The following is a 17,566-nucleotide window of genomic DNA, read 5'->3' as shown; positions in this document are numbered from 1 at the left end:
TATACCCAAACTAAAAAAATCACTAATGAGCTGCTAATAAATTCAATGTTTTGTTATGTTTTTACAGAGTAAAACACATGAAAATACATATGTACTTTGAAATCTTAACATTTTTTTTCAGTCTTGCCTATAGAAAACCACTTCCTGTGCATGTTGCTGCATAAACTACACAATCCAAACTGCAAATTAGTGTTACTTGGCATTTATAGCAAAAAAAAAAAAATCTGTGATCGGGTACCTGGGCCTTCCGAAATGCAGGAGCGAATCAGTTCCCTTTTCTCTGCCCAACCCCAACCCTCCTTCCTAAGATAGTTTAAGAAAATCTTTTTTTTTAAGCTGTAGCAAACTGTTTGCTACAGTTGTAAAAAGTAGTTAGTATAGTTTATACCACACAGGGAGGGGAGCACTACAGTGTTCTGGTTTGATTGGAAATGTAGTGCTGGGTTTTAAAAGCCAGTATGCATTAAAGAGTGATCGTGATTGGTCGATCACATCCGCCAAGAATTTGCACCTGGTTCAATTGTCCCTTTGCCCTGCCCTAATTACACTACTGCTGTTTAGGTGGATTTTGCAGAGAAATTGTATATATAGTTCACACAACAGTTTGCAGATGTGTATATGTTCTTGAATATGAATTCTCTTTGGATAGATCTACTGTGTGCAACACCCCCTCCCTCCATGTTGGATGTTGACAGATGTTATACTTGCTATGTCATAATATTTGATATCACTTTTATCACGTTACATCAACAAAAATAAAAAAAATAAAAACGGGTAGGACTATTCAGTGAATGAAGATCAGAATCATTAAAACCTTATACAAGACTGTTTGTGGGATGAGTTCCTTCTGAATTGTTGTCATGTGTTTTATATTACTCAGCAATGTTTTTTTTTCCCCACAGGGTCAGTTTCATCTTGTGATGCCTTTTTAAGTGCATTCCAGAGTCATGGGCTAAAACCAGAGGTTATCTGCCCATGTGCTACATCCACTGAGGCAATGACTGTTGCAATCCGCAGGTATGGTATTTTATTTTATTTTATGGGATAAAATGTATTATTTCACGGCTAAGTAAAGCAGATGTTGCATGCTACCGCTGAAAATGACTTGTCTGCTGCTCTTGTTTTCTTGCTTTTGAAAGTGGATCTTATTCTGTCATGTAACCTTAGTCCTACTCTCAGATAACAGTGGTGCTTCTAGACAACTACTGCCAGAAAGAAATGTTGCAGTAAAACATGTTAAAAAGAAAGACAGCAAAAAAGAGGAGTAAGAGAAAGGTGTACATGTTAAATGTACGGGAAGCCATCTTCCCAATCTTGAGGATTCAGTGTCTGGAGAGAGTCCCATTATCTACTGATTTTCTTTGTGTTTCACTGTTGCAGTCATCACACTTGGGTTATCTGACTGCAGGTTGCCCTCAGTCAGCCCAAATACCAGAGTCTTGGGATTTCTGCATCAGATGCTGTCGCCTCTTCCATGACATCAGGTCGCCAGGGGTATAAAACATGCAGCCACCCCATTGCATCAGCCTTTCTTGCCATGAAGGAGCCAGAAGCAGTTTGCAAGTGCCAGTTGGCTGCTTCCTGAAATTTTTGTTTTTTGAGTTTCAAACCTGAAGTCTTCTAAAGCTAAGTACCCTGATGGGGATCCTTTTTTCTTGCTCTAACCGCTGTCAGAAAAAGTTAACAATTGTCTTGCCTGTGGAAAGCAAGTACCTCACAGAGATTTTCATTCTTACTGTGTCACCTAGTTAGGCCCAGACCACGACGTCCCTCGCTGTCGGTTTTGTGCCTTGTTTAACTCCCGAACCATTCATCGTCGGGTTATCTTTGTCGCTAAATTCTTTTGCTCTTGGTCTCCGTATTCTGAAATGACTTCTGTAAGCCATCCAACTACTGATCTTCCGAAAAATCCCAAGGATAAAGACAGAGACAGACCGCATAGGTCCAAAACTGCCGACGATGCTTCCATTAAACAAGTCGCCAGTCCACCGGTACTCATTGAGGCGCCTTCGCAGCCCCTGATACCCGCTTCTACATATTCACAAGCCCCTACTGAGACCCATTCGGAGTCCGGTATGGAGCAAGATGCTTCTTCAACTATGGAACCTGCGGACGTCTCTACTTTGGATGGGTCTGGAGCTGCTGTGCAGGCACCGGCTTCTGAGGGTGTATTCCGACCTACCGATATTCGTATTAAACTGACAACTTCATTTTTAACTAAAACTACCGAGATTCTCAGGCCCAGAGTTTGCACTACGCCTAGTAAACCGACGTCCAAAGTGCATGCTCAAGTTCCCATGCCACAAAAATAAATGCTTAGAATGGCTGAAGACCTTATTACTCTAATTAGGGGAAGCCAGCCTTCCCCTGCTAAAAGACAAAGAATTGAATTTCCTTCTGATTCTACAGACCAGGAGTCCGATGACTCTGACCCTTCTGATTACCAGGACATATGGATAATATACCTATGAGGACTCAGATGCATAAGAATCCATTCCCTCTGTCTCCCCTCCAGAGGATTTTTCTTTTGGTGAAACCTTGCATACCTTAAGAGAGCATTTCTGCTGGGAATGCTAGGACTATTCTCAGTCCTAAAAGAGACTCGGGGAATTTTTAGATTTGCCTCAGCACAGGCCTCTAGCTATACCCCCTGTCATGGATATTGTAGATGATGTCTTCATAGAATCCACTCTTACTCCTGACACTTTACCACCAGCTCTTAGAAAACCTGACAGGTACTACAGAGTACCTGACTCTCACAAATTTCTCTTTAAGAATCCTACTGCGGATCCAGAGACCATTTCCCAGGGACCTAAAGGCATTAAGGCTACTACAGCCAAAATCCCTACCTCTTCAGACAGGGATTCTAGAGCTTTAGACAGATGGGGTAAGAAGGTATATACCTCTGCAACTCTTACCATCAGGTTGTTGAATGCCAGTTTCACATGTTGAAGTACTAGCAACATATTATGGAACTAATTAAACAAAAAAATGGTGTTACTTCCAGATTGTGCAGAAAATAAAGATTTACAAGAGTTAATGCATTCTGCAAACCAAGTTAGTAAACATACTTTGCAGTGTGGGTATGATGCCTTAGAAGCATCTTGCAGGGCTGCTTTCCTTGGGTCTGTACTGAGAAGGCATACTTGGCTGAAGGAACAGGTCTTGCCAGACCGTGTCAAAGCACAATTACTAGATGATCCATTAAATCAGGATCGTTTGTTTGGCACAAAAGCAGAAGTTGTTCTTAAAAATATGGAAGAAAAAGCTAAGTTTATGCAAACTCTCAAATATTTCTTATAGGTGCAGCCACCTAGATTCAGTAGGCATTGGCCTTCAAAAAACTGGTCCTTTCCAGTCCCTTCCAGGCCTTCTCAGTCCAAACCCAGGGCAAGCAGACTATCAAGACTACAGTCTCAGGGTATGCAGAGATCTAAACAATGGACTGTTCCCACCTCAAAAACAGGGAGTGGTGAGCCACCCCCTTATGGAAAAAGTTCACAATGACTTTACAGTTATCCTTCCCAGCCATACCAAAGTACTTGCACCCCTAGGAGGAAAACTCGCCCTTCATGCAAAAAACTGGATGTCCATTACTCAGGACCGATGGGCTCTAAACATTGTATCCCAGGGTTGCAGATTCTACTTCCACTCACTGCCAACCCCAAGCGGGTTGCTAGACCTTCCTCCAAACCAGTGGGCAGAGGCTCAAAAGCAAGTACTTTCCCTTTTCTATATCAGGGCTATTCAACCAGTTCTAGCAGAACAAAGTGACGGTTTCTACTCCAGACTGTTCCTGGTGCCCAGAAAAGAGAGCTCTTCACGCCCTATCCTGGATCTATCAATTCTCAGCACCTTTCTGGTCGTTCCAAAATTCAAAATGCTTACACTGCAACAGCTTCTTCGTATGCTAGCAAAGGATACCTGGTTAGTAACCCTAGACTTAAAAGAAGCTTATCTGCACATCCTCATAAGGGAGTCTTGCAGGAAATGTCTTTGTTTCAGGCAGGCTCTATGCACTATCAGTTCTCTGCACTTCCCTTTGGCTTATCTACTTTGCCCAGAGTATTCACAAAGTGCCTGGCTCCAGACATTGCATACTGCAGGCAGAGAAATATTCAAATTTACCCGTACTTGAACAATTGCCTAATTCAGGCAGACAGTCAGAAATTGCTATTTCAGCACCTGATATTTGTAAAAAAGACTTCTGATTGCACTGGGATACACTATCAATGAAAATAAATCACAACTGGTGCCCAGCCAACAAATTGTATTCCTGGGAGCAAGCTTGAACACAACTTCCCAGATGCCATTCCTCACTCCAGAAAAGCAGTTCCATTTGACAAATAACTTCATACTAATGACCACCAAAACCCAACTAACTGCAAGGAAAATACTTCATGGCCTCATGCATTTTGCTAATTCCATATTCAAGACTGCATATGAGAAAACTTCAGTGGTACTTAAAAAGTCTCTGGTGTCAACATTCTCAGGACCTGGAAACAGTGATTCCTATCATACCTTGTCTAAGGGCAGAGTTCCTTTGATGGCAGAGGCATGCAACCACAAGGGACTTCCTTTTACTCAACCCCTCGGCGCCCAAACCCTGATAGCAGACGCATCAGACTATGCATGGGGTCTCACATGGCAGGCAAATGCATTCAAGGCAAATGGAGCCCAGAACAAATTCCCCTGCTTATCAATCAAAAACAGATCCTAGCTGTACAGAATGCTCTGAAAGCCTTCAAATACCTTATCCTTCCAGGACAGCTCCTGATAGACAGACAACACCACATTTATGTGGTACATAAACAAGCAGGGGGGAACTCATTCTTACCCACTCTGCAAGTTAGCCATGGTGCTGTGGAACACAGCCTTGAGCAACCAGGTGAACCTACAAGCTCAATTCCTGGCAGGCAAGCAAAATTCACTGGCAGACTTGAGCAGAAATCTACTGGACCCTCACGAGTGGAAATTGGAACCCATCTCATTCAAACTTCTAATCCAGAGGTGGGGAACACTGGAGGTGGACCTTTTTACCTCGCCCCAAAACCACCAACTGAGCACATTTTGCTCCAGGAACCCTCACAGCAGAGCCTGGAGGGTGGATGCCATATCCTTTACATGGGAAAACCTCTTAATTTATGCCTTTCCTCCTCTGCCCCTCCTCTCAAAAGTACTACTCAAGATCAAACAGGACAGGCCAAGGGCAATCCTTATTGCACTGGACTGATCACGCCAGCACTGGTACCCACTCCTACGCAGTCTGACATCAGTGCCACCCTGGCACTTACATCAGACACCTTCCCTGCTGTCTCAGCAGGAGGGACAGATTTTGCATACACAGCTGCAAACCCTAAACTTTGCAGCCTGGCTTATCCCCTGAATACACCACTAGCATCCCTCAGCAAACAGGTGCTGGATGTCATCCTTGAAGCCAGAAGGCCTAGTACTAGGAAATCCTATGCTGAAAAGTGGAAAAGATATTGTTCTTGGAGTCGGTCTCAAAGAAAGGTCACAGCTGTGCCCACCTTATCTCATATCCTTGATTACCTAGCAGAGCTGCTCCACAGAGGCCTATCCTTCTCATCCATTAAGATTCATGCCTCTGCCATCTCAGCTCATTATAGTACTGAGCCCACCTCTCTTTTCTCACCCTCTCATCAAACAGTTCCTGAGAGGAGCTAACAATTTAAGGTCCCCTAGAAGAGCTCCCACCTCGGCCTGGGACCCTTTTGAAAGTGCTGCTTCAGCAGAGTCAAATTTCCTCTCTTGGAAGCCTTACTTCTAGCTGTTACTTTAGCAAGAAGAGTGCCTGAGTTACAGGCACTAATGGCGGTGGAACCCTTCATTATTTTCCATGCTGACCGGGTTTCCTTCAGGGCTAACCCATCCTCTGTGCCCAAGGTGGTATCCAGTGTGGCTTTAAACCAATCCATCCTTTTGCCAACCTTTTTCCCTAATCGTCAGAATAAAGGGGAAAGGGATCCTGCACTCCTTGGACGTGCACAGACATCTCAGGTTCTACCTTGACAGGACTAAGCCTTTCAGAAAATCTGACCAGCTGCTAGTCAGCTTTGCTACAGGGCCAGAGGGCAAGGCCATTTCGAAGCAAATCATTTCCCAAATGGATAGCACACTGCATCCATTTCTGCTACAAGCACCATGGAAAACCTACCTCTCAGGGGATCAGAACTCATTCCACTAGAGCTACTTCAACCTCTGCAGCAGTTCTCAGGGGAGTCCCTACCAGGGACATCCTGGAAGCTGCAACCTGGTGTTCTGTACACACCTTCACCAAGCATTACCACTTGCCTATTTTTTCTAAATCCAGAGCTGGATTTGCTACAGCAGTCTTAAAAGGCCTGCTGGCCGGCCCTAACACTTCTTGACTGCCTCCACCCTTCCTCAGATTTGGGAATAAACCCAAGTGTGATGACTGCAACAGTGAAACACAAAGAGGATAGTACAGTTGTGTACACTTAACATAAATGTAGATGTTCAAGTGTATTCACTGTTGCAGTCCTGGTTTCCCTCCCTCCAGCCCACTGGCTTTCTCTATCCTTTCTACCTATCCTCTTTATAGTTTTATAGGTTCATAGGTTCATACTAGGCTATCTGCCCTGGGGCAGTTATAAGCCTAGCTCGATTCTGTATGGCTTACGCCACCCCTTGATTTGAGTATACTGTGCCCTTTTTAAGGTTTAGTTTACTGTGCCTCTGTCTAATAGTGACACAGGAGTAATCCCTGGGACAAACCTACGATCCCCATCCACTTATCGAGACTCTTCTTGAAGAGATTCAGTGAGGTGCTCTGCCTCACATGAACTGGAATTCTATTCCAGAGTGAAGGGAGCCTCTGTGTTATGAACCTGTCCCTCCAGCAAGTTCTATTTATTTCTGTGCTGAGGTTCAAGTCCCTCGAGCGTGTGGCTCTAAGGGATTTAGATTTACTGAGGTGGAGCATGTCCATTAATTCTGGATTTGACATAGCTTTGTATGTCAGGCATAGACCGCCTCGAAGTAAGTAGGCGGTATGCAACTGAGTAGAGCTGGAGTTTTTGTAACCGAGCAGCATATGGCATCTGTTTGAGACCCTTGATCCTCTTGGTGAGATACTTTTGAGGTCTTTCTAATTGCTGCAGGTGTCGGGTAAGGTACATCCCAAAAGGGGCATTGTATTCTATGATGGGCCTGATGAGGGATGAATAAAGGGGCACGATTACCTCTCTTGATCTAGATGTGAAACCCTTTGTGATGAGGTGGGCTATGTAGAAGGTCTTTCTAACCACTTTGGCAATGTGGTTTTTAAAGGAGAGATTGCTATCAACTTGGGTCCCCAGGTCCCTAATAACTTTCTCTGTACTTAATGGGTTTCCGCCTATGTGGTAATTTGTGGGCACATTGTTTTTGCCAAAGGGTATGACTTTACACTTTTTGACATTTAGCTTTAAACCATGGCGCTGGCGCCAGTTTTCTGTCTCTGTGAGACCTTTTTGAAGGATGTTTGTGTCAGCTGGAGAGTTGATTATGGTGCCCAGTTTGCAGTCATCTGCGAACTTGGTGAGCCATAGTCCTCCCACGTTTGCCTGTACCTCGGAAAAGTATATACCGAACAAGAGTGGTCCCAGGACAGAACCCTGTGGGACGCCACTTGTGACCGGTTTTGAGTCTGACATGGCTCCAGCAACTCTCACTCTGTGGGTTCTGTCTTTGAGCCAATTTGCGACCCATCTTGTGACATAGGGGTTTATATTTAAGCTGGATAGCTTATCTATGATGCCCGAGTGGGGTATTGTGTCAAATGCCTGTGCAAGGTCCAGATAGGCTGTGTGGACTACCTTCCCTTCATCTATGGCTTTGGTGACTGTTTCAAAGAAGTCAACCAGGTTCAAAAGGCAGGATCTGCCCTTGACAAAGCCAAACTGGGTAGGATCTAGTGTCTGTAGGTCCCCAATGTCTTTGTTTATGAGCTCCATGATGATCCTCTCCATAGCCTTGCAGACTAAGCTAGTCAGGCTTATGGGGCGATAGTTTCCAGGGTCCGTAGAGGCGCCACCTTTGTGGAGTGGGACCACTGTTGCTGTACGCCATTCTGTGGGCACATATCCTGTAGTGAGGCTGAGATTGTATAGCTGTTTTATTTGAGGGATTAGTTCCTCTTGTAGTTCATGTAGGACGCAACCTGGGATGCCATCTGGTCCCATGGAAGCAGTGTTTTTTGCTTTGGAGAGGGCAGCCTTCACCTGAGCATCTAAGATGTTTGGGAGGCAGCCCTCTGCCGGGATAGATACTTGCTCTTTTGGGGGGGAGGGGGTGGAGAAGTTTGCTCTGAACCTGTCTGCCAGGATATTGGTGATGTCTGTGGGTTCAGTGTATTTTTTGTTGTTTAGAATCAACTCAGAACAAGTCTGGGAGTTGCATCCCAGGTTTCTAACATAACTGAAAAAAGCCTTATGATTGTCTTTGGTGTCCTGTGCAATTTTTCTCTCGAAGCTGGCCTTGGAGGATTTTATGAGGGATTGTAATTTTTTGCTAGTACTGATCAGAGATGCCTTCCCTATTAGGTATTTTGCTCTATCATGTAGTAGCTTCCTCCTCCTGTTGTACAGTTTATATATGGCAGGGGTCCGCCAGACTGGACGCCTGCCTTTGGATGATTGGGTCTTGGTTTTGTTTGGGATAGCATGATCCATGCATTCCTGGAGATGTCCGTAGAATGCATTTATATAGGATTCTGCAGTTTGGGCTGTAGTTTCCACTGGCTCTGGGGCCTTGAAGGATTCCACTTCGGTTTATGGCCATCTTTTATGGCAGGGGTATTTACTTTTTACTGGAGGTGATCCACACCATGTAATAGCTTCCTATTTTGGGGGCTCCTGACATCTGGGGCAAGAAAAACTGATGTGATGGCATTGGCTGCATGTTTTATACCCCTGACGATCTGACATTATGGAAGAGGTGACAGCATCCGACGCAGAAATCCCAAGACTCTGGTATTCTGGACGACTGAGGGCTACCTGCAGGCAGATAACCCAAGTGTGATGACTGCAACAGTGAATACACTTGAACATCTACATTTATTGTAAGTGTACACAACTATATTTTCTGAGAAGACTTTTGCATTTTGTTCCACAATAAGGGTGAATAAGAAATGTTCCCACCATTCCTGAGTGAAAATAGTTCATATTTATTTTTTATTTTGATAATCTAAAATGGTTGTTTAATTTCTCCTGTATGCTGATTATCCCCATCCCTGCAAATAATTAGAGTTAATTCTAGTGACCGTTTAAACTGGTGATGTGATATACTCTCTGTAATTTCATAACTTTTTTCCTTCCAGGCCCAAGTTCTCAGACATGACCACCAGCAGTAAAACCATGTAGTAATTTGATCACTCCATGCCAGTGCACTGTGATGATAACCAGTATTGTCTTATGCGGCCATTCCGTAATGTGTTAATTTCAATTGCCATATTCCTAGGGTAACCAAATTTCTTTGCGTTCTCCATATTCTGTCAACTTTCCAGATTAAAATTGCATTTTAAATCCTGATTCCATGCCATCACATGCAAGGGTACCTATGAAATTACACCAGAGGTAGTCATGCAATAATTTACAGAAAGCAGTTTCATCTATCTGGATTTATTTTTTATTACAATATGTCAAATTATTAGTGTATTGTTATAACTTAACTCAGTTGACTGTAGCCTGTGCAGATGAGTGCAAGAAGAAAACACTTACTTATTCTTCTCCTTAGTCACTAAATCCATCCAGAACGTCTGCCTGGTTACATAAGTAGAAACAACTGAAGGGACTTTGTTAAAAATACCATTTTCTTATAAAATAAACACTGATCTCACAATCCCAAATTCTTCAGTTATGGTGCTACTCTATTTCTGGCTACTTTGACCCAAAATGTTTACCAAACGACTCATCTGTAAGACTGCAGCTACCAGAGGGGCATGAGCATTTTGGTAGAATATTGTTCCAGTTGTGTATAAGCCAAAAGACACAAACAAGCAAATTTTGCCTTCGTTGAAGGTTGTGCGTCAGGGCTGGTAACCCGGTACGTAAAAATCCACTACGAATCATTAGCGGACCGGAGTTCCGCTGTGGCGACCCCTATCCGGGAAAAGCCAAAAGACACAAACATAGTTCCAGTTGTGTATGCTGTTTATATACTGGACTAATGTAGCTCTCTCTCTCTCCAGATCTGGTAACTTGAGCCCAAAATGAGAATAACTGACATTTATGAAGTCATGTACCATTCTGTATTTTATTGATTTATTTTATTTATTTTACATTTGTTTACCAGGAAAGTCCAACTGGGTGGAAACCCATTTTCATTGGAGGCCCGGGGAGAAAACCTCCACATATGAATTACAGCAGTGTATCCAAGACATTTGGACAGATGTTCTAAAAGTAGTAATTTCATTAAGCAATATCATAATACAAATGTTAAATATTTAGATGTAATACACATTGTAGTATAATCACAGTAGTGAAAGAGGTAGGAACCCATGTATGTGCAGTGATGGGGCTTTATACCAGATACTGTTTATGGTTCTGCTCATGTTAGCTCAGAAAGAGGAATATGCAGGTAGTAGTATGAGAACAAAGTTTTGACAGGCGGGGAAAATAAAGGAAAAGAAAAATGGGATAGATGTTGTAGATGTAGGATATTGTATGTGATTATGCACAGACAGACATAAATAAGTCAGACAGCAATCAGACTAGATAAGTCAAAATTTAAAAGTAATAATAAAGGTAATTTAAAGTAAGAACAGGTTTATGTTTAGTTGGATCAAAAATCAATAGCATGTAAATGGCGATGCTGCTGAGTATTTGGAGGTTACCCAGAGTGGGGGAACCAAAATACTTAAAAGCTTAAAAGGTGGTATCAAAGTGATTTATGGAAAGTAGTGTGGGGTGCTGCTATGGAGTTGGGGGGAAAGGTTAGCTGAGGAGGTTTGAACAGGTGAGTTTTTTGACCATGGATTATTGGAGTATTTAAGGTTGAGGCAGGGGCAAATCCAGGAGAAAATTCAGTACTGTTTGAGACTATGTTTAAAGGATTATCGAGAGTGTGCCTTATGGACATTGGGATAGAGTTGTGTGATTTTGCAATATAGCTGGAATAGAGGGAATGACTTGCTAAATGTTGGGGTCTGCTGGCATCTAACAGTGGTTTGTTTTTTGAGCGGAAGGTCTTGCGGGTATGTATTTTGGAGTATATTATTTTAGGCTGGAAATAGTTGGAGTTTGTGCATTATGTTATAGATAGTGAGAAAAAAGTCATTAGTTCTAGCCAGTTAAGCTGTTTTACTTCTTTGCAGTGTATGTAATGACTTTTGGCAACTTTGTTGTAACATATTTCAAGTTTATTTTGTATTGTAGAATGAAGGTTTGTTAGGATGGGGAGGCATGTTATAAAGCTGGCAGGAGATGCGTGTTATCAAGAATTTTTTGGAGGCCTTATTGAGGTAGATTTTGTCTCTGTTGAGGGTCACAAGTTTTTGTTGTGTTTTCCTGATTACTTGCTGTATGGTCAAACTGTTGTTATCCCCAGTAATTTTGTGTAGGGGGCAACCTGTATGGTGGGTATTATCAGTTGCCTTTATTGAAAACTGTGTCCTGAGGTATTTGTGAGATTTTGGTAGAAACAGTGTTAGCTTTGTTTCTTGGGGGATTCAGGAGGAGTTGGGAGTTACTTAGCCATGTTTCTATGGAAGTAAGTGCAACTTGTGTGGTATGTTGGAGGCCTTGGTAGTTGTTTGTGGTGCATTTTAAGGTGGATTCATCTGCATATTTTATTAGTGTGGGTTGCATACTTGCTGTGTGGAGGTTATTGGTAAAGATGTTGTGTAAAGAGGACTCCATACAAAGCCTTTGGGACCCCAACGGAGGTGAGCAGAAAGGAAGAAAAGGAGGTTTGCCATTTAACAGATTGATATTTTTCTGCTCGGTAGCTTTCAGATCACTTAACTTAAGTATTTGATAAACCAATTAGAGATAGCTGATGTAGAAATTTGTGGTGGGAAACTGTATCAAAGACTTTGGACAAGTCTAGGAAGAGTGCAGAGATGAGCTGGCCTTTGTCTCTTGCCAGAGTAATCTTGTGAAGTTGATCACTGCTGTGGTAGTGCTGTAGCCTGGACAGAAGCCATGTTGTGTGAGTGTAGTGAGTTTCATGTTGTAGAAGTGTTGCAGTAGTTTTTGTATACGTTTTTCATGATTTTTGATGATGGAGATTTATACACAATTGGTCTGCAGTTTGACATTTCATTGGAGATGCCACCTTTGTGGAGGGGAATAATGTACAATTTCTTCCAGATGAGTGGGACATAAGATCCATGGATTAATCTTTTAATTAGTATGGAGATTGTGAAGGCTAAGGGAGTGGCAGCTATCTTTAGGAAGTTGGCAAGTACAGTGTCAGCTGATAGTGAGCTAGATTTCAGGTTTAGACGGTGTTTCTAGTTTTTTAATTTTTGGGATTTCTAGTACTCTCTGCTCACTATCCCTCACATTTTATTTCTAAGCTGTGAAATTGTTTTGCATTCTAGTTGTGTGTGACTTAGTTCACACTTCACAAACTGGACTACAAGAGTACATATGTCATGCAGACCAAGACAGATTACTACTCAGAATAACCCAGACTTCATTTTTCAGAAACTTTTCGGGAGGTGTTGTTACTTTATCGGTAATGGACAGTTAAGAAGAATTCAGTGATTTCACCTGCACTTAGCTAAACAAGGATGTTACAGGAGGAAAGCCATCTCAGATGGGAAGATTACGCTGTCTTGCTTCATTAGTTGAAATAGATTCTGTTTGGTTTAAACTGTTTATATTAGGAGGGTAGTGGCACAGAAAATGTAAATGTTCTTCGTAGTCAGTGTTGCTGTACTAATCTTTGGGATTTCCTGCAGGCTCGAGTTTGAGTCTTAGAATCATCCCAAGCTGACAAATGCTCAATGATTGAATTTTAGACATCAGGGTATAAGAAGGGCCCCCGTCGGCACCATATTCAGTTCTTTCTAGCCGTGCAATCCAATGCACTTTACATGTGTTTTGTACGCTCGCAGTCCAGTGGTTAGCTGGGGTTTCCATAGTTCCTCTGCTTCCAAACAGGTAAGTGCCCTGTTGGGGAAATTACTTCTCTAATTAATTTTCAAAAAAATTCATTACTGTTTGTCTTTTGGAAAACAGTTGCTCTGAATGCTCTGATTGTGTTATGTTTCATGCAAAAATCCTTAAATTTAAGGTTAAGGTACTCGCAGCTCATATAGAGTCCTCGTTGGCTTCTTCAGTTTCGTCGCAACGTGCAATTTGTGCAGATGCCATAATCTTTCCTATGGCTGATGGACTGAGCCCAATAAAATGTGAAGCTAAAAAACCTAGGGATTTGGAAGCTGCAGAAAAAACTACTGTGTCAGCTTCTAATTTGACTGAAGGCCTTGGTGAGGCAATTTCACAGCTCACAGGACTGGAAACTATTATGCCAGAAATTTGTGGTCTGACCCTTGGGAGGTTGCCACAGTCCTTGGCCTACCCACAACTATCACCATCAGTCATACATCAGTTGGTTCAGATAATGCTACGCAGGCCTCAGGTTCTGACATCTGGGAAGTAGTGCCAGAGGGAGACATGGTCTCCCCTAACTACCGATGTTCCTACCAAGGTTGTGATCGAATGACCGCATCCCTCGGGCATGCCTGTTAAAAGATCTTTAAAACCAAAATCTTGTCCCACCATGGTCTTGCCCCTGCCCTTGACCCTCATATCTCAAACCGAAGTCCAGGATCTGGTCAAGATCACAGCACAGGAATTCATGGCTTTCATTAAATCCAGAGAACCCTCATAATCTTATTCTGAGGCTTCTCCGACTCTGACTAAAAAAACAAGGGAAGTAGTCTTCCAACAGGAGGAAGACTCCTCATCCTCAGAAGATGAAGAGCTCTCTTATTCAGGTCATTTACAGCCCGTAACTTACCCTTACTTGGACTTAGATGATACTGTCTCTTCAGCTTCCACATCCAAAAGGTGAGCCTCACATTAAATATACAAATGTCTGATTACACCCCAAACAAAGATAATGTTTCTGGGGGCTCTGATAGTCTCAAATCCAGCAGAAAGTGTTTCTCCCTCAAGACAAGCTGGCTTTCCTGACTGATTACTTGAACAATCTACTCAAAAAACAACGTATCCCTTTAGCAAAACTGCACATGTGGAAACTCCATTATTTCTCAGAAATATGTGGGAACAATGCAATCAGTCCCCAGAAACCCTTCTCCCCTCACTCCCGTGGCTGAAGAAGGAACTCCTGTGGTGGAAGGACAGCCAACAAAAGAACCCAAGAGCAACCTTCATGCTGCCTCAGGCAGACAAGCCTATTGACGTAGGCCAGCACAGACGTAGCTTGAGTAGCCCACTTATGCCCACTGAGGTTGCAGGGCATTTGGTCCCCACAACAGAGGAAATTGGATATCAGGAAATGCTAGCAGTCTTCTTATCCATAGCAGCTTTCTGAAAGCATTTAAGCCTAGGAATTCAGAAAATCTAGACAGATGATACAACAGTCATGTAGTATATAAGCAAGGGGCAACCTTGTCTTACCAACTTTTCAGCCTTACCAGAGAGCTCTGAATGTTAGCCCAAGACTTTAGGGATTACTCTCGTACCTTTGTAGATCGCAAATCACATCAATCTTCTTGCAGACTCCACGAACAGGGACTTATTAGATCGAAGTGCATGGATGTTAAAAATGGAAGTCTTCTTGGATCTCAGCATTTTGTGGGAGATCCTCTCTATAATTCTTTTTGCATCTGTCCACAACAAACAACTTCTGAGATGCTGCTCTAGAACACAACAGGAGGGAGCATGGAAAATAGATCCCTTCTCCTTCACATGGACCCACTGCTTTCTGTACACTTTTCCCCCATTACCCTTGATTCCAAGGGTACTTATAAAGATCAGGACTGAAAGGCCCAACTTGATACTGGTAGCCCCGTTCTGGGCCAGACAGCATTCATTCTTTCTACTCCCCACCCTCAGTGAAGGGGATGTTTTGCATGCTCCCAAAGGACAAAGACCTTCTCAGCCAAATCAGAGAATTGGTCTTCCACCCCAACCTGGCATCTTTCAGTCTAGCTGCCTGGAGGATTGGGTCATGACAGCCCCCAGGACCGGAAACTGCTATGCCAGAAACCTGTGGTCCGACCCTTGGGAGGTTGCCACAGTCCCTGCCCTTCCCACAACTACCACCACCATTCACACATCAGTTGGTTCTGATGCTGCTACGTAGGCCTCAGGTTCTGACATCTGGGAAATAGTGCCGGAGGGAGACATTATGTCTCCCTTAACTACTGATGTTTCTACCATGGTTATGATTGAATGACCACATCCCTCTGGCATGCCTCTTAAAAGATCTTTAAAACCAAAATGTTCTTCCACCATGGTCTTGCCCCTGCCCTTGTCTCTCGCAGCTCAGTCCAAAGTCCAGGATCTGGTCAAAATAGCACAGGAATTCATGGCTTTCATTAAATCCAGATAACCCTCATAATCTTATTCTGAGGCTTCTCCAACTCTGAGTAAAAGAGCAAGGGAAGTAGCCTTCCAACAGGAGGAAGACTCCTCATCTTCTGAAGATGATGAGCTCTCTTATTCGGGTCATTTACAGCCCCTAACTTGCCCTGACTTGGACTTGGATGATACTATCTCTTCAGCTTCCACACAAGAAGAAATTTCCTTCACAGACGCATTACACACAATGAAAGAATCCTTTAAATGGGAAAGTAAACAGTTCTCCCAGGCACAGACTCATTACAGGGAACTATGAAGCTTACCTTCTCTTAGACCAGTGGCTATTCCTCCAGTACCCATTGTACTAGATGTTTGAGGACATAGCCCTATACCCTGACTCCTTACCACCTAGACCTATGAAACCAAGTAGGTATTATAGAGTGTTTGACTTGCATAAACATCTTACAAAAACCCCAAAGCTCATTCCGCTGTGGTCCTCAGAGTTTACTCCAGAAGTTCCCAAAGGACCATACAGGGATCCCTTACCTAATGACAAGGAGAGAAGACTTATGGACAGGTTTATCAAGAAAACTTTTATCTATGTGACCCTACCCATAACAGCTTTAAATTGCCAATCCCATATGATAAAATACTTGTAATCGCCTTAAGATAAAATGATAGCAAAACTTGATTTCATGTCATATAGAACCTTGTACAAAGAGATGCAGGACATAGCTAGAGAAGCTGTCTAAGTAGCCAGACACTCCTTGAAATGTGGATGTGATGCCTTAGATGCTTCTTGCTGAGCAGCTGCCCCAGATTCAGTTATCTGCAGATATGCATGGCTCAGAGCTCAGCCTGTGGCAGACCAAGTAAAAGCAGGGTTATTGGATGACCCACTTGAGAAAAAGTTCTTGTTTTGACCTCCAGCTGGACAAGTCTTCATGAAACTAGACAAAAAAGGTAAACAAATTAAAACTGTCAAAGAATTCTGTTTGTCTCCAACTCTGAGGTACAGAGGAAACTACCCCTCTAAATCTTGTCCCTTTCCACCCAGACAAGTCAAGGGGAGTCCTCCCCATGGAAACAGACCAAAGCAATCCAGGAGAAGACATACAGAACAGCCACAGAGATCAGGAGCCTTCAAAGAGCACACCCAACAGGGAGAACAGCTGTAACTGTGTGATACCCCACTTCCTTCCTCCCTCAGACCCTTGGCATGAAAGCTTTCCCTCTTCTTTAGCCAGTGGAAGACCATCACAAGGGATCACTGGGCCCTCAGCATTATAGAAAAGGGATACTGTATCCAATTCAAGCCCCCCCTCCATTTTTCGGTCTACCAAGGCCCCCAAAGGAACAGGAAAGCCTCTTACCCTAGATTATCAAAGATGTACTTCATCAAGGGTCCATATAGCCAGTTCCCCCAGGTCAAGAGGGAAAAGGTTTTATTCAGGAGTCTTTCTGGTCTCAAGCAAAGAGGGAACCTGGAGATCTATCCTAGAGCTTTCAAAGCTAAACAAATTCCTCTAAGTGCCAAAAGTCAAGATGCTTACTTTGCAAAAGCTGCTACTCATGATTTTTCAGGATGCTTCCATGGTAACTAGCAACCTAAAGGATGCTTATCCTCATGTTACTATAGCAGTCAGTCACAGAAAATACCTTCAATTCCTAGCCTTAAGCTCCCACATCCAGTTTTGTGCTCTACTGTTTGGTCTGTCCACTGCCCCAAGAGTTTTTACAAAATGCTTTGCACCCCTGATAGCACATTGCAGAGCTATAGGAGTACACATCTTATCAGTATGTGGTACTGTCTCATCCAAGGAAGATCCACCTCAGAGATGCTGGATGCTCTGTAGACTGCTTCCAAAAGATGGGCTTCACATTAAATATACAAATGTCTTTGATTACACCCCAAACAAGGATAATGTTTCTGGGGGCCCTGATAGACTCAAATCCAGCAGAAAGTGTTTCTCCCTGAAGACAACCTGAATTTCCTGACTGATTACTTAAACAACCTACTTAAACAACCTACTCAAAAAACA

At 43.1% G+C, this 17,566-nt stretch overlaps 1 protein-coding gene across 3 annotated transcripts in view; it reads left to right on the top strand.

Annotated features, from left to right (window-relative positions):
* Positions 1-17,566, top strand: part of DIP2B (disco interacting protein 2 homolog B) — a 2,678,679-nt gene that overhangs the window by 1,753,584 nt on the left and 907,529 nt on the right. For all 3 annotated transcript variants that reach the window (XM_044083475.1, XM_044083472.1, XM_044083474.1), the window contains exon 17: positions 903-1,017. In XM_044083475.1, the coding sequence (XP_043939410.1) occupies positions 903-1,017 (115 nt within the window). The remainder of the gene's footprint in view (positions 1-902; positions 1,018-17,566) is intronic.

Source organism: Protopterus annectens, chromosome 9.part0, assembly GCF_019279795.1.
Source record: "Protopterus annectens isolate FY-2018-M chromosome 9.part0, PAN1.0, whole genome shotgun sequence".
In the NCBI taxonomy this organism is placed as follows: Eukaryota; Metazoa; Chordata; order Ceratodontiformes; family Protopteridae; genus Protopterus; species Protopterus annectens.
This window is presented reverse-complemented; position numbering and strand designations above follow the sequence as displayed.